At 52.6% G+C, this 21336-nt stretch overlaps 1 protein-coding gene across 5 annotated transcripts in view; it reads left to right on the top strand.

Annotated features, from left to right (window-relative positions):
• ZMIZ1 (zinc finger MIZ-type containing 1) overlaps positions 1 to 21336 on the top strand; it is a 227242-nt gene that overhangs the window by 130380 nt on the left and 75526 nt on the right. For all 5 annotated transcript variants that reach the window (XM_054572487.1, XM_054572489.1, XM_054572490.1 and 2 more), the window contains one exon: positions 3564 to 3669. In XM_054572487.1, the coding sequence (XP_054428462.1) occupies positions 3564 to 3669 (106 nt within the window). The remainder of the gene's footprint in view (positions 1 to 3563; positions 3670 to 21336) is intronic.

Genomic DNA, 21336 nt, shown 5'->3' with positions numbered 1-21336 from the left:
GAGGACACCGAGGCCCAGAGAGGTTAAGTCACTTGGATGAAGCAGCAACAGCCTGGCCCTGTGTTGAGAATGGTAGCAAAGTGGGAAATGAAGGCTTTGCCCTGAGGGCTCAAGATAAAACCATGAGACAGAACTCGGAAAATGGACAGAGCCCATTACACAGAAACCTGGATATGGAGGATGTCCTCAAACCTTTCTAGGAGAAGAACCTGAGGTCCGGAGAGGTTAAGTAACTTGGCCTTGGGTTGCACGGCATAGGGTGCTGCCGGAGGAGCACAGGCCCAGCTGCCTCAAATTCCCCCGACTGTTAGAATCAGAAAGGGCCGTGGGTCCAGCACCGCCCCCGCCCTCGCCCTCGCCCCCGCCTCCCCGCCTCCCCGCAGCAGAAATCCCTTCTCTGATGTCTCCCAGACAGCCTGTCCCGCTTCCTGCCCTGAAGGCTCACCACTTTTCAAAGCAACACACTCCCTTTATGGGATTAACGTACTTGCCACGTGACCTTGATCACAAACTCCCCCCCCCCCCCCGCCCCGCCCCGCCCCTCGCCGTCTGGGTTTCGGTTTCCCTCGCTGCGGCTGGAGCAGCTGGGTTTCCTGACCCGTAGGTCCCCCTGGGCACCGGGGCCCAGGTCTCAAACAGCCAGCCTGAGGAGCATCTCCTGGGCCAGGCGAGCAGGCTGGGCCTGGGCAGCCAGCAGAGGGCAGCAGTGCCGAGGCTGCTCACTGCCGGCCTTGATGAAAGAGGAGACTTTCTACCCCACAGGACCCTCAGGGTCCTGCCCCTTTCCGTGGGAGCAGGCCGCTCTGAAACACAACAGGCTGCTCATCTGAGCCCACCTCACAGGACTTCCCTGGGGTTCCTCAGGCTGGGCCAGAGGAAGCCAGGAGTGCAGGGGAGGCACTCTAGTGTCACAGAGTCCAGCTTAGCCCACTCAGCCACAGCTGCATTTTGTGACCTTTAGCAAGGTCCTCCCTTCTCTGGACTTCAGCTTCCTTGTCAGTGAAAGGAAGCTGTTGGAGCCAATGGCCCTTCTATAATATATGCTGGGGCTCAGGGGACTTGGTGACAGACACTCCCTGCCCCTCTGAAGGGCCCAGCCCAGGCCTGCAGGACAGCCATTGTACCAGCACCAGGCCCCTCCTGCTCAATTTAGTTAGACTTTTGTCGCTGTTTTTGTTTTTAAACCAGAGCAACAGGATTAGCCGTTGTTGGCCTAATAGCGGGACCTTTACCTTTCTGCCCTCATTCTAGGGCTTGAGGGTTCCCAGGTGGGTTGGTCATTATGGCCTTGACCCTCTGTGGACTGAAAAAGAGGCCCTTTCATGGAAAGAGCCCAGACCTTGTGGCCTGGTTGCCTGGGATCACCCTCTCATGGACAGGCTTTGGAACCTTGGGATGTTATTTATCCTCGCTTTCCTGATCTGTAAAACAGATATAACACCCCCTTGTGGGGCTGTTGTAATAATTTGGTGCTTCACCGCTTACAAAACATTTACCTTGCCCTCAGTACCTGGGAGCCAACTTCCTCACTACGCTATTCACCACATTGATGTCTCCCCCAAACAGCAGCCTCACTGATGTGCCAGTCCAAATGCACTGTCCAGGTGAACTGTCTGCTCACTTGCACCCACCCAAGACTCTTCTACCAAAGAGTGAGGGTACCATAGTCAACAGCTGTGCTGCAAGGACCCTTCTAGAACCCTTCTCTCTGCTCTATGGACTGTCTGTCTGCAGACTTGTCTGTCTGCTGTAAAGGGTTAGGGGCCTTGGTTTTTCTGCTTGAACAGTGAGACTAACAGTGGGGACCACCCCCTCCCCGCCCCGCCCTGAGCTGGCCCAGAGTCTCTGGAATGTGGGGTGGAGGCCAGGAGAGTGGCATAAGCACCACAGTACAGGGGCAAATGGAGCCCTTGGGAAAGAGGCCCAGGGGGACGGAAAGCTTCTGCATCAGGGGCTTCTATTTGTAGCGGAGAAGCTGAGCAAACGTTCTAACCTGAGAAAGTCATTTTCCGCCCGTGCACAGGGGAGTTTCCAGGAGATAGGGGGTGGGGAGGCAGGGCTTGTTCCAAGAGGCTGGAGTGGCCCTGGGAAGGGGGATCTACTGGCTCCACCCTGACTCACCATGAACCTCTTCAGGCCTCAAGTGTCTGTATTTTTTTAAATGAAAGGACTGGCCTAGATTAGTGGTTTTCCCATCCTTTTTAGCCCTAGAGCCCTTACAATGAACCCCTAAATATAACGCAGATTATGGAGTACTATTCTAAAGGCTACAGGGGACAGGCCCAGCCCCATGGCACCCTGAGGCCTTCCAAGACCTACGGCGCCCCTGGAACAGGTAGTCTCTAGGGATTTGAGGATGGCGTCTTCCCTTTCTCAAAAGAACAATCCCCACATCTGGGAGCACTCCTTTCCCAGTCAGCCATAGCCGCCCCAGCTGCTTCTCGAAACGACTCCATTTTCCAAGGTCCTTCCTTCTTAATAAGGAAACCTAATTTGCCTGCTGTTAATGAGGAAGGCGGGCAGGAGGGAGCAGAGCTGGCAGTCGCTGGACACCTGGGGATGGGCGGGAGGGAATGAAGCCTGATGGGTGTGAGCCTATGGAACCATTCGTGGGGCCCCAGGAGCACCCCATCCCGCACTGCTCCCCCCAAGGCACTGCCAGACCTCTCAGGCGCTCGCCTCTCCCTCTTCAGGCCCATACTTCTGAGGTTCACAAGGAGATGGGTGGGACCTCCTGGCTCCTGATACTCAGCTGTTGGTGAACTTTCACCAGTGCCCTTATGGAAGCCCCCTGCTTGCTGGCCTGGTGCTTGGCACTGGAGACAGACCCCAGGCGAAGCTTGAGAGCTCTACAGTTACTGGGCTGGGGTCTGAGGGGCTGCAAGGGCGCTAGGCCCAGTGCTGAGCAATGAGAAATGTTAGGCGTGTCCATCCGGGGAAGCCTTAGCGATTGGGCAACTCCAAGCTGAAACTCCATGGGAGCCAAATGTCCTAAGTCAGTGTGTCTCCTTATGTGCACATTCAGACTGGGGATGGGGGTGTCAGTGCTCTGGGTGGGGACCTTGCTTGGAGTGGTGAGGGTAGTAAGCACCCCACAATGGTGGGTACAGGAGACCTGTGATGAATGGCAGAGAGTTGGTAGGTATGGGAGACTTCTGGAGTCTGGGGACTGGGAAGGGAGTTCAAAGATCTGCACTCGGGGAGAAGAGACCCTCATCTGGGGCACCCAGAACACGTACAGCATCCCCAGCCAACTGCCAGAATGTGGCCAAATTTGAGTTCTCAAAAGCAGCAGTGCCTGGGCTTTGGGGTCAGGCCCACCACCAGCCTGGAAACACATGACTGTGGAGGCCGGGTCCCAGGGCCTGGCATAGAAGAGGTGCTTGTTGATGTTTGCCAAGTGACTGAATGAGGCACAGTTTGAGTCCCAGCTCTGCCTGATCTTGGGGACCTGCCTTAGCCTGCCCACCTCACCCATAAAATGGGCACCTCTGCTCTTTGGGCTCGGAGGCCTGGCATAGGCAGTGACTCACCCCGGCCCTTTCTCCCCTTCTCGTTGGCAGGTGGTCAGTCGGGTGGCAGCTCAGCAAGGGTTCGACCTGGACCTCGGCTACAGACTGCTGGCTGTGTGTGCTGCAAACCGAGACAAGTTCACTCCAAAGTCTGCCGGTAGGTGACCCCGTGGGCTGCACGGATGTCATCAGGAGGCGGGAGGGGAATGGGACTCCAGTCCAGGGCTCCTTGCCACGCCTGTTGGCTGGTGCCTGGGTTTGTCCAGGCGTGATGTGAGCCTCCACGAGCAGCAGCTCATCCACCAGGCTTTGGAGCCTACGGGTGGGGCTTGTCCCTTGTCTCAGAAAGTGTCCTTACCTTCAGGGGCACTTCAAGGCCACTCCAACAACGTTATCCACTTCGTCACCACAGTGACCCCTGGGCATAAGCACTGTGATCATTCCCATTTTATAGACGAAGAAACTGAGGCTTAGAGATGCTGAAGAGAGTTCCCCAGGTCACACAGCTGGAAAGTGGCAGAGCTGGGATTTAAACCCAGGCCTGTACTCCAGAGTCAGCATTCTTGACCCTGACACTGCACTGTATTCCTTAAAAATTTTTTATTTAAAATAAAATGCAAATTAAAATAAAAACAAATCAGCACATTCAAGGTTCTAACAGCCTGCACTCTGCATAGTATTCTTCAGTACAACTTTGTCATTGAATGGGACCTCAAGACCCCATATTAAACAGAGGCTGTGGAAGGAGCCAGGTAGCTTTCTGTCTGTGAGGGCTTTAAGCCCACTAGGTAGATACAGTTGTACATTTTCCACCGTCCTGGTTAATAAGGCAGGGGGTGCAATGTAAGCTTCAAAAACTCCAACAGACCTGTTGCAACCCAGCCCTGTCACTTGCTGAGGGTGCAGTCTCTGAGCCTCAGTTTATCGCTCCAGGAAGGCTGGAATGGTGATGTGACCTACCTGGTAGGAATTACTCTAAGCTCTCGAAATAGGGACATCTAAATGTTGTTAACATTCTAATCAAGTCAGAACAATTCCTTGAAAAAGAAAAAAATCAATTATTTCCTGTGTATAACAATAAAGTAGACATTTTCTCTGAATTCGTCAATCAGTTCTTTGGAGTATATGTAGAAAGAGCCTTAATGAAAACATTTAAAGGACATCTCATGATGTGTTTTCATTAGTCCTACTTTCTTGAATGCAGGTGTGTGCTCCCTGCCATGTGGCAGTCCGTGCACAGGGTTTGGGGGGCACTTCTAAAAGGTATGTCAGGGTCTCATTAGCCAGTAGCTACTGTGGGATCCTTGATGCGCCAGGCTGGGTTTGAGATATCGCCATTGTATTGAACTGCTTGCCAGAATGTGGTGTTGGAATCTTGTAAGTGATGTCTATTCCCGACGGAATCTGCAGTTTTAATAATAACTTAAGTCAATATAATTTTGACAAGGTAAAAATTGCTACTTACCCAAGAAACATACACATTCATGTCTCTGTTAAGCACCTGCTATGTGTAGGCGCCTGGCCGGGCCTGGGTTACAATGAGAAATAAAACAGACATGGTCCTACCTTGGGAAACTTGCAGTCTGGAGCAGGGGTTGGCAAACTTTTTCTGTGAAGGGCTGATAGTAAACAGTGTAGGCCTTGCAATCCGTATGAAATCAGCCATAGACAATACATAAACAAATGAATGTAGCTAGTCCCAATAAGACCTTTTTTATGAAAGCAGGCATAGGCTTTAGTTTTCTGACTCCTGGTCTAGAGAGAGAGAAAAACAGTGATCAGATAATCACGTGTGTGTGTGTGTGTGTGTGTGTGTGTGTGTGTGTGTGTGTGTGTGTGTGATTAGTTCCATGAAAGAAAATTCAGGGATGCCATGAGACCACTAGCAGGTGGGGAGGGCTGAGTAAGAGTTGAACAGGTGAGGAAAAGAAGGAAGAGCTTCTTCCCAGGTAAAGGGAACGGCCTGTGCAAAGGGCCTGAGGTAAAAGGAAGCATGGCTTTTGGCAGAACTTAAAAAAAGGGCAGTGTTTCAGAGCCCAGAAGCAGAAGTCAGCAACAGCTAGACACATGGGGCCTGTCTTGAGGGTTGTGTCTTGGTCCTGAAAGTAATGAGAACATGCTAAATTCTCATTTTGCAAAGACTGTTTCAGCTACAAAAGAACAGATTGTAGGGGTGGGGTGGGGGGCAGTGTGGATGCAAGGAGCTGGTTGGCAGATTGCTAGGGACATGAGGATGAGGATGCGGAAGGCTAGACCAGGGAGGCTCCTCTTCCTGTGGAGTTGAGTGAAGACAAAGGGATGAATCTAAAGGATAGGTAAGAGGCAAGATCAGGACAGGGAAGCATGGCCAGAGGGTTAGGGGGAAAACAAGAAAGTAGGCTCTCCCAGAAGGAAGCCCCAGCTTCTCCCCAGTAAGGGAGAGGCTCAGGGCCTCTTGCAGCCCCTCCCTCATGGGTCTCTCGTGCGCCTCTTGGTACACTCTGGGTGCTGTCCTGTATCTTGCTGCAATATCCAGCCTTGTGAGTCACAGGGTGTTATCTACATTTATGGATGAGGAAATTGAAGCTCAGAGAGGTCTTGTGACTTGCCGGTTATCACACAGCTTCCCTCTGCTCTCTTTCCCTGAGGCTCATTGGGTGCGTGACTTGCCGTAACCCTCTTCTGAGTACAGCTGTGGGAGTCCCCGTGGCCTCCAGTGTGTGTGTGTAGTGGCCACACTGACCAGACAGGCCCCTGCAGTTCTAAAATATTCTGTGTCTTCAGAGCTCTTGCAGCTAGCCTGTGCTGCCTCTCTGCCCTCCGGTCTTTCGGCCTCTCTCTGGGCTCTCTCTCTGTGTCTGTGTACTTCCCGTCCCTGATGCCTCTCAGACTTTCTCCTTGGTGTGTGTGTGTGCCTGCATGCATGTCTGTATGTGTGGTGGTAAGTGTGTCTGGGGTTACATTGAGGGGCTTGTGTGCATGTCTGTGTGTGTCTCTCTCTCCCCTTCTCTACCCACCATCCTCCCCCACCTCTTCTCCTGCTGCGTCTCCCTGTCTGTCTCTCTTGTCAGGAGGCCAGGCTAGGGCCAGATGAGGGCCAGTGGGATGAGATCATGCAGTAAGGAGCGATGCATTGTCACGAGAGATGGCGGTAAGCTGGGCTGGGCTGTGCTCTCCAGCATTGGTGAGCTCTGGAGCAGGAGCTCAGGCCTGGGGGCAGTGCTCTTGTGTGTGTGTGTGTGAGTGTGTGTGTGTGTGTGTGTGTGTGTGTGTGTGTGTGTGTTTGAGAGAGAGAGAGAGAAAGCGCGAGCGCAGAGAGCGCAGAGCAGACACTGCAGCAAACCGCCAAGTCAGGCGTCTCCACGTGGGCCCCTCAGATACCCAGCCCCCAGCTCTTTGTTCTGGTGCAGCCTTTAGCCTGATGCTCGCACACGGGAGCACGCGCACATGCGGCAGGCAGGAGCCTCCTTGTTGGGAAGGTCCTTGGGGGCCAAACTGCTCCCTCCTCTGCCTCAGTACAGAAGGTCATCTGCCTTGTCCCCCAGGACTGCAGCATGCCCACCTGCCCCCACGGCCACTGTATGTCGGCCCGCAGCAACTTTGCAGGCAGCACTGAAAAGCCACACTCCTCGGCACTGAGCAGGCCAATGCCTCCTGGATATGTGGGTGCCGGTACCAGGCAGCTGCCATGTCCAAGGTCCCCAAGAGCCCTCTGTATGCCTCAGCTACTGTCCACACTTGAATACCTCTGTGACCCCTCAGCTGACCTCTGTAAGCAGCCCAGTGGCATTTAAAAATAATAGAATAGGAAATGCCAGAACCCAAGGGATGGGGAGCCCTGGGCCCAGAGAACAGGGGGACCTGCCCCAGGTTACAACAAGACAGGACAGAGCCCAGACAAGAGCTTAGGGTGCCTAAGAGTTGTCCTCATGCCCCTCTTGTCTCCCTGAGGCAGGTCAGTGATGGCTCTCGGCTCTCATCTGGGAGATGAGAGGCATGGGGCTGATAGCAGAGGGGGAAACGCAGAGAGAGCAGCAGGTATGGGAGGAGCCAGGGTGTCCCAGGGACATCCTGGGAGAGGCGACCTGTAGGCTCCTGGAGAAGGGACCAGAGAGCTCAGGAGAGAGGTCAGGGCTGAAAGAGGCAGTCCCTGAAACTTCTGAGGAAGAGGAGACCAGCCTTCCTTAGTGACAAGGGGAGAGGTTGGTTGTCAATCTCCCACTGTGGACTGGATATGGCCCATCAACATCTGAGGTCTGACTACTTGCTGGTTTTTAAAAATGCAGATTAGTTGCCAACATTTGCTCTTTGGAAGGTTGCACTGTCAAGTCACATGCCTGGCTTCTTTCCAGTGGGAACCTTGAACCCACAACTGGGGGTAGTGGCTGACCCCTCAGACGTGTGCTGTGCTCCCCCCGTTGTCTCAAACCTGAGCATTTTCCACAGTTGGAAATGCCCCTGGCCCTCTGGACATGTATGTCTCCGATCTCTAGCGTAAGCACACCCGCACATCCCAACACAGCAGCCTGGGCCCCAGGGACCAGGAGGGGAAGCCCCCAAAAAGTGGATCACTCCCTTTGTGTTGACCAACATTGGCTTGGTCTGGTTTCTCTGATGTGCCAACAGTCCCCAGAGAAGCTGACTGCAGACCCTCAGAAGGGGACTGAGACATGAGCTGGGCCCCTAGCCAGCCAGGGAGGCAAAGAATCAGGAATGTGATGGGGTCCCACCTTGCTCCTCCTGGTCTGGGGTCCAGGTAGAAGGGGCTTGGGAAGGGCTCTGTCCATCCGTGGAGCCCCCAGCCCTGGTGCGCTTCTACAGCAACACATGCAGCAGTCCCAGGGCTCAGAAACAGACCCTGCCCTGGGCCCTGTGGCAAGTGTCCCACCTCTCTCAGAGGGCTGGGATGGGACACGGGCATCAGGGGCCAGCCAGTCATTTTACCACTCCTCCCCAAGCCTCCTTCAGCAGGAGAAGGCAGGTCATAAACCATGTGCCTCTGTCTTTGAAAGCAATCCTTCTTGCTCCCCCCTGGCTAAATGGGAACTTTCAGATCCCCACACTGTGGGGACATTGCTGGCCTCTCCTATCGCCACCTTCACACGTCCCCCATGGTGTCTCTCTGCCCCTCTGCCTCTGCCCACACCATAGCACACAGCCAGCCACCTTCCCATCACCATCACTGGGGAGGACAAATGGCCTCATTCAGGGACACCCTGCCAGATCTGTCTCCCTAAGACAAAGCTGTGCGCAGCCCTGCGTGAAAAACGGCTTGCAGCTGCCCAGCAAGCAGGCAGGATTGGTGGGTGCAAATTGCAGGGGATTTGTTAATGCCTGCTGGCTCCCCCAGAGACAGTGGGCAGGCGGGCCCTCGCCCTTGAAATGCCAAGCCACCTGGTTGGTTGCCTTGTCAAGGCCAGGAACTCCTCCTGCACATCAGCCCCCACCCACTCCTGCAAGCTCAGCAGAGCTGGGAGGTAGGGGAGGGACTTGCCTTCCTTCCTCCTCTTCTGGCCTCTGCACTGAGGTCAGGTCAGCTCAGGAAAGGACTCTGGATTTCATCACCAGACCCCTGGAAACTGACTCATGGTCAGCCCCATTAAATGGATAAAACCTGTTCACATGCTCACCTCCTGCCAATTCAGGACTGTTGGAGAGGCCACTGGGGCTCTTAACAGCAGGCCCATTTTATAGAGGAGGAAACTGGGGCTCTAAACAGGGAAGAGACAGACTCAGGTCACATGGCTTCTGGGGCTAGAAGCAGGACTTAGACCTCTAGGTGGTAAGAGCTGTAGCCAAGGACCTTCCGCCTTCTGCGTGACCCTGAGTGAGCAGGTAGGGTGGGTGGTCCTCGGCCAGTAGCCCCTGGCTCCCCTCCCCTCCTCCAGTTTCCTGAGGGCTGAGGCCTGGGATCCAGTGGCCTCACTTTGCTCTTGGAGAAAAAGAACGTGACAGAGGGTTTGTGGACGCATCGTTCCCAGGCTAAGGAATTGGGGGGAGGGGTGGTGTGATGGTCCCTGGGGTGTCTGGCATGAACAGTGAGGAGGGCACAGTGCCATGGAAGAATGAGAGAGGACGTATTTAGAAATAGCTTCTAGGCCCCGGAAGAGGTTGCTGAGTATTTCAGTGTCCACTCCACATCCATTGAAAACATGTGCTCCCAAGAAATGCTTATGACATTAATTTTTTTAAAAGCGTTCAGTGTGACCTCAGTCAGGTACAAATACATATAAAACATATATTTATTTAGGCACAGGAAACAGAAAACAGAGGGAATATACCAAAATGTCAACTTACAAGTAATGAACCTATCCGGGGCGGGTGGGGGTGACTTTATTTCCCACATTTTCTTCAAGGAGCAGATCTGGTTTTGAGCAGGAGCAGCGAAGGTCACTGTGGGTTCTTCTGGTGTTTGGGTGGAGTTGACAGGGGTGGGGTGAGACGAGAGCGCCCTTGTCTCCAGGCAGGCTCAGCAGTTTTCCCAGTGCAGCCCTCTCTGGTTCCCTGAGAGTCCCGGGAGGCAGCCCTCTGCTTTTAGGGAGGCTGCTCTTCCTGTCTCCCTATCTTCTGCAGGATTAGCTCATCGCTGGCTCCCCCACAGAGGCTGGCTGTGCAGGGACATTGCTGCCCAAGGTCCGGCTGGTGGATATCTGCTTTCCAGGCCTGTCCAAAATGAGAATGATGGGAGAATTAAGCATCAGTCCCTGGCAGGAGTGCCTGGGGGCCAGGACCCTGACAGACGATGCAGGCCCTCTCAAATTGAGGCTGCTTCTCTTACTTGGACCCTGGGACCCCTTGCCCTTGGCCACATGATTGGGACAGGGGTCTTTGAGGGATGGGGAGAGATTAGTGAGGCACGTGGTAGGGAAAGGCAAGGCTGCTGAAGTGATGTGTCTGAATTTGGGTTCCACCAGATGCAGACCCTGCAGTAAAGATTCCAGTGCAAGTGATTTATTTAGGTGGAGCCGAGAAAACGCTGGTAGAGAGGCAGGGAAATGAGACAGGGAAGGGACGGAGGTCAAAGAAAGGTGTGTTGTTAAACAAGTTACCTGCTGTGGGCACCTGCAAGAAGGTCTGAGAGACTGAATAGACTGTGTCTTCCTCAGTGAGCCTGAGAGGCAAGGACCAGGAGATATTTGTCCAGCATCTGGCGCCCAGAATTGGCTGGCAGCTGCTTGGGGTCAGGGTGTGGATGCGCCCATCACACTCACCTCGGCTAAGACACCAGCAGAGTCACAACACACACAGTAAACAGAGGGCACGTGATGAGGCCCTCAGTGCCAGCAATGAGGCGATCCCCCAATAGCAGTCATTTGCCTCCCATCCTCCTCATCCTGCCATTTTCTATTCCCACTCATATTATGATCATATTCTTCATACTGTTACTCTCTCATTTTGACTTCAAGATGGGGATTTTAAAAAGAAACTCTACATATTATACCACTACCATAACTGGTAGGCAAGTCTCCTTTGCCACACTTAGAAACTGCCTTGGGAGAGGCGGACAATAGAGAGCATCCTGTGTTGGGTTGAGCTCCAGGTGCCTGTTCCACAGCTCCAGCCTGAGCCAGGTTTCTGCCAGTTAAAAGGGTGATGGGGCTTTAGGAGACTGAGACTCCCCTCCTTGAAATAGCAGCATCCCAGACGTGGAAAGAGAGCTCATACGGCAGTGGCTTTCTCACTGGGTCCCACGACCACCACGCCATCTTGGGGGCCACATCCCTGAGCCCGCACTTGAGGGCGCCTCACTCAAAGAGGACTGAACTAATGAGGCCATGGGGGTCTGGGGGCCACCCTCCACCTCCCTCCCCTCTGAGCAGTCCGTGCCCTGCCCAACATCAATTTCTTCCACAGTCCAGTGCATCGACACCTTTTCTCCACCTTCACAGCAACAGGAAGAATGATGAGGTCGCAGGCATGAGAACGTCTCTCAAAATAAAAAAACATGTATATTAAAAAGGAATTTTTAGGGCAAGAAACGATTAGTACCTTGTGCCAGGCCGGCTCGGTGCTGAACACAGGGGTTACAAATACACCACACACAGTCCCTCCTCTCGGAGTTTTAAGTCAACGAATGCCCCCATTCTGCAGGGGAGAAATGACAGTCAAGCTCCACACGACACAGCCCTTTACACAGACTTCCTTGTCCAGTCCTATGAGATCTCCAAGGCAGGCTGATTCCCATGTAAGGAGGAGGACACTGAGGCTCTGAGGGGTGGAGTGGTGGCCCTGGAAGAGGCAGATGTGGGACCAGAACTTTGGCTCTCCCTGCTTCTCTGCAGGTGTCCCCCAGGAGCTGACAGCCTCTGGGGAGACGCAAGGCCACAGGGTTATCGCCTTACTGGCACCCAGGTTGTCACCCTGCAGATGCAATGCTGCCTTCAGCTGCCCAGCCCAAAGGTGCCTCTGGGACAGAGGTCGAGCCAAAACGGTCCCCTCTAACCCAGGTTGCCTTGCAGATGCCATGGCTGCCCCTAAGAAGTTAATAAAGCCATCGGCAGCAATTAATTCTGCAGAGCAAAGAGCCAGGTAAGAGGATTAAGGAAGCCAGAGCTTTGGTTTTAAGATGGAGCTTAGCATTCTCGCCCCCAGAGGAAGGATTTCATGGGATTCGAGGGTGTGAGAGTGAAATGGAGCAGGGACTTGGCAGAAAGTGGGTGTGATGGTTCTGGAACTTTTTAAGCAAGCACTGCAAGCCACAGCCTTGTAAATGCCTTCTGGGTTAGACAGACAGACAGGAATTAACGATGGTGGCAGGTATCATCAGTCTTGCCTGTTTAGACTTACAAGGCCAGGGCATCTGGATTAGGAAAAAATCTGATGATAAAAGCAAGTATTTGATCAGCATTTTCTCGGTACCAGGCTCTGTGTGGAGCATCGGTAAACTCAGTTATTCCACATGATGGTCCCAGATCCATGTCTTCCCCTTTTCACAGATGAGGAAACCAGGTTTTAGGAAGACTGAGTCATCTGATCAAGGCCGATTGGCTACAAAGAGCCAGAATTATGATTCAAACAAGAATATCTGACCCTGAAACCATAAGCTGCCCCTTAATGATCAGGTTGAAATGAAGTCCTGGGAAAGGCATGTTAATGGCTCAAGAGAGTTGTCATGATCACCTGAATTGCTTGCAGGTGGAGAGAAGTACAGCATTTAACGATGATTTGCCGTTGTTGGTAGGTTAAATACCCACCCATCCTTGAGCTCACTCCATACTACGGTCCCGTGGACGGTGAGTAGCAGAGCCTGGCACAAAGTAAGCATTCACTACACGTCAACTGTTATTGCTGTGATTTCCTGGTCAGCCCCAATTTCAAACATATTTTCCAGAAACCATTCAGCTATTTCACAGAGAGGAATAGGATTGATAATTAAAAGTATGCACTCTGGAGCAGCTTGCCTGGGTGTGAATCCCACTCAGCCCTCCACATGTCAGCTGTGTGACCTTGGAAAAGTCATTTAACTTCTCCCCCACAGTTGCTTCATTTGATAAAAGGTGATAATAACGCCTACATCGTAAGCGTAAGTGAGTTAATGTCTATGCAGGCTTAGAATAAGGCCTGGTATATAGTAAGTGCTATAGACATCTTAGTAATCTTATTCCCACTTATTGGCATTCAGACTTCCTTAGGATCCCTGTCATACCTGGAGGTGGCTAAAAACCCTGAGCGTGATGCTGTATCATGGATTGAGGTTTAGAAAATAGGGAACCTGTGAGTATAGGTAGGGCCAATGTAAATACCAAGAGAGCAGGAGATGAGTGGGATCCTATTAACTCAGGCAGAGCGCAGCCTCTTCCTGAGGCTCCAGGGCCAGAAGCCAAAGCCTGTCTCCAAGACAGCAGAGGCTCACACGGGGTTAGGAGCGCATTTCCCCTAAGAAAAGGATGCAGGAGGCCTGCAGGAGTAGAGAGTTGAGATCTGAGGAAGGCTGGACAGGGTGAGCAGCACCTGTGTCTACCTTGGGCTGTTTGAGAGCCTCTATCTCACCAAGGCTCCCAGCAACCCTTCCCAAAATTCTTCCAAGAGAGAAAGTAACATTTAAAGTGCTGTTTATGGAACCCCTTCTCCATGCCAGGCATGTGCTGGATATGTTATGAACATCAGCACTAATACAACAGCCAACCCATTTTATATAGATTGGAAAACTGACACACAGAGAGATTTATTAAGCTACCAAAAGTAATTCAAGTCCTTTTTGTAATAAGGCAAGGGATGAATGAATAGATGGTTTTGAATGATGGCTTTATGCATGGCTGGGACTGAAGAGGAGAAGGCAAGAAGCAAGAGACTGAGGAAGGGTGTGGACCAGGGTGGAAGGGCCTGCCCCAACTCCAATGACTTGCTCCTTCTTCTGTATGCTGTGGGTCTCAGTCTGTGGGTCCCCAGCTTTGCAGACCTCCATGCTTTCAGTGGCCCTCAAGTGATCCACTAGGACAGGGCTGGTCTCAGGGCATGAACAACCAAGACCTGGAAACCAGAGTGGGGGTAGTGGGAGAAAGGGGTCCAAGTTCAGGCTTCAGGATCAGGCCAACCTCGTCTCAGCTTAGCTCCATCACTTCCATGCCACGTGTGACCATGGCCACGCCTTCCAGCCTCTTGCAAAATGATGGGTACGAAGTACTTAACACAACCTGGCATCTCAAAGGGCTTTGCACATAATTGTCCTGATTGTTAAGTCCTGCCTTGCCATATAGGATCTGAGACCTACTGGCTGTGTGGCTTTATGCAAATCACTTCTCCAAGCTTGGGGTCCAGTGCGACTAGAATCCAAGTCTCCTGGCTGGAGAGGCAGCAATTCCGTTTCCTTGGCAACCCAGCTGCCTCTCAGGGGACTATCTGGATCACGTCACCCTGGCAAGGTGCTGCCCAGGCAACCAGGTGTTTGTGTTTTGCAATGAAAGCTCTGCACAATGTAATTCCCCTCACTGGGGATAGGGTGGCTAGAAGGAAGCTTGGCCACTTAGGCCATGCCTTAGGCCATGCCTGCCCTTGCTATTACTGGGCCCAGGGAGAAACAGACCCTAGAGCTTGGGAACTCTGGCCAATGATTTTCCTTGAGAAGCTATTAACAGTTGCTTCATTATATTCCTAGGCACATTTCCTGGCTTGTTGAGGCTGGCCAGGTGGGAAACGGTGCCTGGGGCTGGACTCCTGTAGGTAATTCCAGAGGACCTAGTTTCACCTGTTTGGGATGAAGAGCCACTATTGTCTCTAGCAGGAAACAGGAATTATTCCAGGAGGGTGGGGGCGATGGGGGTGGGGCAGGGGATTAGGAGTCTGCCTTTGAAAAAGGCACATAATTATAATGGCAGCAGAAATTCAGTGCAAAGGATAAACTAATTCACCCCTTCAGCAGTAGTGCATGGGCACTTGTTTATATGCAGACGTGGTGATTGGCACTCAGGTAACCCTAGAGATTGTCTGTGCCCTTAAGGAGCTCACAGACCTGGATGTGCTTGGGGAAAAACACAGTCAACAGGACCCACATCAGCCGAGCGGGGAGCTGGAGAAGAGGGGAACCTCCTGGGGCCAGCCACTTCCAGCAGGAAGCTCCCAGTCCAGACGGGACTAGAAAAATGAGGGACAATTCACAGATAGCCCGTGGTCTGCCATCACTTCACATAGGAGACCCCTTGACTCTAAAAACAGCCCACAAGGAAGAGCTCTGTCCCCTTTTCTAGATAGGGAAACTGAGACTCAGTAAAGTGAAGTCCATGCACAGGGTCTCAGCTGGGCCAGGGTAAGAACTGGGTCCTTCTGCCTGCACAGTGCTGCTCTCCCGGTGGGCTGGTGGCCAGGGGAAGCTCCATTTCCTGGAAGCCCGAGGCCTCTGTTCTTCTGTCTTTTTCTCTCTCTCCCCCTCTCTCCCCATTTTTCTCCTCCCCGCTCCCTCCCTCCCTTTCCTTCTCTCTCCTTCATTGCCTTTGTCTCCCCTGTCCTCTTGGGACTGCAGCTCCACAAACCATTGGTCCCATTGGCTGCAGCTCAGCTGTGCCCTGCAGTCACCTGCATCCTCTTGCCCTAGGCCCTAGGCTCATTGTCCCTGGGTGCCCCCCTTCTGCCCCAGCTCAGGCCTGGGCTGTGCCCCAGAAATGCCTGCTGCTGTTGTGTGCTGCCCCCTCCTGTGCACCCTCCGCCGAGGAAGTGACATAATTGCATATATTGCCATTTTCTCCAGGCTCCATGTGGTCTTGAGCCCACTCTCAGATGTGCGCCCCAGATGTTTAGAATCACTTCCTCCCAATTAAGCGTCTGCCGGGAGGCCAGGAGGCAAGGGGCCCCGTGTGTAAAGGGCTCACGTCTGTGCAGACCAGGCTTGGGAGAGAGAAAATGGAAACCCGCCCTCCCCTTGCACAGGCAGCAGGAGGAAATGGGTGTGCTGTTGTGCTCCGTGGGGAAGCCAAGCAGCTGGAAATTGTGGCCAGATATCCCGTCTGCTTGGCTGTGAGCCGCTGTGGAAGCGAGGCTCTTGGGTGTCCTCCAGGGAGAGATTGGTGTGCCCACCGCCAAGGGACAGGACTCTCTCATTTGGTTCTCCTCCCACCCCAAATGGAGAGAGAACTGTGAGAGGAGAAAGACAAGAGAGGAGGACAAAGGCGCTGCCCTGCTGAAGAGAGAGAACGGGGGTGTGGCGGCGGCCTCACAGGTCAGGTCTGTTTCCTCCAAGGCACTGGCATTCTGCTCCAGTCGGGGCTAGGCTTTGGGGTCCCGGGGTCTCTCCTCGTGCAGAAAAGGCTGCCTCAGCTCAGTATCACAGACTCCCCATGTGCACACAGCCAGGGGGTGATACAAAGAGCAGTGGCATCCAGGAGGAAGATACTGGGTGAGTCTAGAGCATCAGAGAGCTCAGGGCCCCCAACAGGACAGCCACTGAGCAGGGGACCATCTGGGACCATGTGAGACACGTGCCCAGAACTTGAGACATGTGCCCAGAACTCCTGAGGTTTTTTATGTTGTTAACCACCTCTTGTTTAAGACCCAGGGCTGGCCAGTCCAGCTGTGACCGCCGCTGACCCCCAGGTAGCCAGTGGAAGCATAGGGACTTAAATCATTGAGGACCAAGGCAGAGACAGAGGGACCCATGCCTGCTTGAAGGAGGAAGGGTCAGTCTGTAGAGTACATGGGACTGTGTCATCTTCACCGAATACAGAAAGAGGCCTCATGCCATTCCAGTGGGGGATGGTACTGAGGAGCACCTGAATGGGGGCGGAGGCAAAGGGTCCTCGGGCTTCCAGGACCCTTTGAGGTGTAGAAATCACCTGCACAGCAAGTGTCCAGCCATGAAGGTAGGCCACACTGGGCTTGCATCCTGCTCCCCTGCTTTCATGCGGTGTGACTTTAGGTAAATGACATCATGTCTCTGAGCTTCAGCAGGAAATGGGGCTAACCACACCTCCTCCTAGGGTTGTTGGTGGTGAGGATTAGATGGGATGATGTGGGGGAAGCTGTGCCCTGTGTGTTGTGATGCCACATTACAGCCACTGAGGCAAAACTAGCAGGCAAAGAGCTCCCTCCCACCAAAAACATCCGCTGTGCGAGGAGGAATGCTGGTTGGTGGGGAGGGATACTATGTGCCGGAGAGGAAAGCAGAGGCAGGGAAGCAGTCTGGAGAACATGAGGTATATAAGAAGCATAAATAGTAAATATCTATAGCAGTATTGTTTTTATTGCAGCTACTACTGTCTGACGTGGATGTCAGAATGCAGGGGGCCTTTGAGGATTACTTGGCCCAACCCCCTATTTTCATGAGAGGACACAGGCACAGAGCTAGGGAACCATTGTCCCAGCATCAGTCATTGTACCATGACAGGGCTGATAAAATTCTCACCACTAATGCCCTTCCCATTACAACTACTAGTTCTGGTACTCCTGGAACAGCTACTATTATTCTAATACTACCATTATTAATACTACATGCTAAACTAATACTTCCATTATTCTATTACTACACCTAATCAATTGAGGAGTTAACTTGTATTGAGTCCTGACCTTGTTCTAGATGCTGGGCAAAATACTGTATATACATCCTCTCCTTTCATCTTTACAAAAATACTAAAAAACTGAGACCCAGAGAGGTTAATGACATGCTTAAGGCCACACAGCTAGCAAGTGGCAGGGCTAGAATTAGACCCATGCAGTTGTGCTCCAGACCCACACAAGCAAGAGGCTTGACAAGCCCCATGTCCTGGATGAATGGAGGCCTAATGCATTCTGGGAGGAGGGGTGCCTTGTGCGTTAGCCCAGTGAGCAGCTGCCTTTGTGGAGGGATGTAATCATCTCTGTCCTGCCTTGTCTCATGAGCCCTGATATTCCACTATTCACATGATTTCTTTGGATTAAAGTATTTTCCTTCTGTGAGCTAGCCTTGTGCTTTGGCTCTGTCATTTGAGGACAGCACAGTGAGGGGCAGTGAGGCCAGGTACCAATTTGGACAGGTCTGGCTTCCAGCCCTGGCTCTTTGCAAGCTGGGTGACCCTGGGCCTGTCCTTTCACCTCCTAAGAGTGGGCTCTTGTATCTGCAGCCCTGGCTCAGGGCCTCAGAGTGGACCTCCTGTCCATCCACTCTGGAGGCCAGTATGTCCAGAGAGTATGTCTGTCCTGCAGCATCCCTCTGGCTCCCCTGTGACACTGAGGGACTCCTGGCACAGCCCTAGGTGCAATGCTTCTTACAGGTGAGACCCCCACCCCCAAGGCTTGGGCCAGTGATGGCAAGAAACCAACAGACTGTGTCTGGAAAAGATCCAGGGTTTAAAGATTACACAGCCACCCATTCAGCACCACAATGTCCTGGGGCTGTACTGGATGCTGGACTGTGTGAGGGAGGCAGATATAGCCCTTGCCCCCCATGGGCTCCATGCTTCATAGGGATATGAAGTTAAGGGATATGAAGGTGCTGGTGCCTAGCACTGCTTCCCTGAGTGCCTCGGCGATCTGGAGACTGCCTCCTGGCTCCTGGCTTCCAATCACCCCAACACCAGCGGTCTCTGTCAGTACTGGTTGTTCCTCAGTGCAATTAGGTAATTAGGCCAAATTCAATTACACACCACACTCCCAGGTCTGTCTGGGGCCCGAGGGGGGCATGGGCTCCCCTTGCTGAGGGGGACCAGTGTTCCCATGGCTGCAGCTTTCTACCGTGCATCCCAGAATACTGCCTGCATCCCAAATGGGGAAACTGAGGCAGGGAAGAGGCAAGGCTGCTTGGCCCCAACTATAACATACTAAGGGCTGAGATCCCCAGGACTGATTTTTCCCCCCTCCTTACGAGCCCCGACCCAGGCTGCTGCCCATCATTTGCCCCACCTTTCAATTCATCAAGGGTTTCTGGCTCCTTATCCCCCAGAAAGACCCCCAGATTGGTGGGGTGGTGGAGCTCACCTTCCCTGCTACCCCTGGACTTGTGGCAGCTTCCCTTCCCAGCTGCAAGCTGACCCCCAGCTACCATTCAACTATGATTGGCATGTGGGTTTTGGGGGAGAGCATATCTCCAGGAAAAGTGGGCAAACTAGGGATTATAAATGCCTTTAAGGAGCTTGCTGGAGGCATCCAGACAGCAGCAACCCAGGTCAAGGGTAGCAGAAGGACCCTTGCAGAGACCATGCATGAGAAATCCAGGGCCTTGAATGCTAATCTAAGGAACACAGACTTGAATTTGAGCTTGATTCTGACAGCACTAGGGAGCCATAGATGGTTTTAGACAAGGGAGTGACATGATTGGATTTGTCTTTTAGAAGGCCTCAGCAGACAGAGGAGGGGCCGGGGTCAGAGGAAGAGGAAACAGTTTGGAGGCTATTTCAGGTGTCCAGACAAGAGACTGATGGGGTGGAATTGTGCCACGTGTAGAGGGAAAGGAATGGATGGTGGCTCTCTGGTGATGCCCTTTGCCCATGCCCTGCACAAGCCATACACAGGTCGGACCTCAGAAGCTGACTTGGTGACATGGAGTTGTTTTATGTTCAATTCTCGAGTTACTGGTTCTGAAGATGGTGCACAGCATCCTTCTGGAGGGTGGGGGAAATTCTTAACTTTGGATTCATTTAATTCAAAAATGAAAGTGGTTTTACAGGGTGTTTATTTCTAATCACAAAAATATACATACTCCTTATAAACAATTAAGAATAGTATAGCCCTGGCTAGGTGGTTCAGTTGGTTGAGCATCGTCCCATACACCAAACGGTTGCAGGTTCAATCCCTGGTCAAGGCACATACCAAGGTTGCAGGTTTGATCCCAGGTTGGGGCGCATGCAAGAGGCAACCGATCGGTCTTTCTCTCTCACATCGAAGTTTCTCTCCCCCTACCCTGCCTTCTCTCTCTTTCAAATCAATAAATTATCCTCTGGTGAAGATTTTTTAAAAGAAGAATATTATAAAGAAAGTAAAGAACAGCTGAAATCCCCCTACCATGAGATAACAACTTCGTGAATAACCAATTGGTCAACAAATATTTGTTGAGCACTTACTATGCATCAGGTACAGAGCCACAAGGGATATGGCAGTGATCAAAACAGACACATCCCTGCCCTTTTGGAGCTCAAAGTGTACCAAAAATGATATGCCTGCAGGTAAATTACCAATACATTTATAAGAATGGGACAATAGACGGCTTCTTTGTCTTAAGAGGATTGCATGTATTGTAGGCATCTGGTCTGGCCTGCTCTGGCCTCTGTAGGAAGTCAGTGGGGGTGAGCTCAGTAGTGACATCTCTTGGGGCCTTCTCAGCCAGTCTTTAGGAGACCAGAGCCCACAGCAGCAGAGAGAGATCCTGCATCTGCACTAGGTGTCTTCACTGGGTGGGCAGCTGTGGCCCAGGGGGAGACAGTACTCTGCTCTTGGTCACACAATGAGCCCCCAAGTCTCTCTCCCAGGCAGCATTTATCTTAGTTGGGGACTTGGTGTCATCAGGCCTAGGAGTGTGCTCTTCCCACCTGCCAAATTCAGCTCTGCGGATCCTAATTTCAACATCGGGCCTCCAGTCCTTGCCCTGCCCTGGTGGCTACTTTGGATTTTCCCCAGTCAGACATTCCTACGTGGCCTGTCTGCTCAAGTCCAAATCCCCGGGGGGCGAGGGGGGGGACACCCAGGACCATACTGGAGAGTAAAGGAGGTCACTGGATCCCTGGGCTGCCACGGGCTGGGAGCAAGAGGCTGGAAGGGAGCAGGCATCTCACACAGGGCTTTCAGGAAAGGGGGGAGGGGAGTGCACCAGATGATGAAGGATTTCTGGTGAACTGTAATGGTCTTGGGAAGTTCATTAAACTGCCTCACTGCTGCCCAAAACATACTGAGGTGCTTAGGCATGCTTCTCAGCAACCCTTCCTCTGCTTTTACCTATCATAGCACCTCAAAGCAGAAAGGGCCTCAGAATCCGTAAGCTTACCAGTGTGGGATTCCTTCTGCGACTCTCCATTCTCAGCTGACCCACCTGCGGTGGCAAGGCGCTTACCACTACCCCTGGACAGCCCTGACTGCCAGAGGCTCTCTTCTCCTTTTGAGCTCAAATCAGATGCCTCCACGCATCCTCCTGATGTGTGTGACTCCCACTGTGGATCCAGAAGGAAGCTGAAAGGTCCATGGTCTTACCCCAGCCTTCCTGTGAGGAGGAGGAGGAGGAGGAGGAAGAGTAGAGCCGACCTCCCCATCTGAATCCCACCAGCTCATAGAAAGAGGCAGTTGTTGGACACAAGCTCTTTAGAATAGTAAGCCCTCTTATTTGTTTAGCACTTTACAGTTTGGAGAGCATGTTCTTAAGACTTGGAACACAGCCCTGGAAGAGATGACTTGAGACTCTACAACAAGCCTGGAGTCCGGGATCTAGTCCTGGACCTACCACTGGCTTGCTGTGTGA

This window comes from Pteronotus mesoamericanus, unplaced genomic scaffold (genome assembly GCF_021234165.1).
Source record: "Pteronotus mesoamericanus isolate MK-2021 breed Mesoamerican mustached bat unplaced genomic scaffold, CSHL_Meso_final contig_24, whole genome shotgun sequence".
Taxonomy (NCBI): Eukaryota; Metazoa; Chordata; class Mammalia; order Chiroptera; family Mormoopidae; genus Pteronotus; species Pteronotus mesoamericanus.
This window is presented reverse-complemented; position numbering and strand designations above follow the sequence as displayed.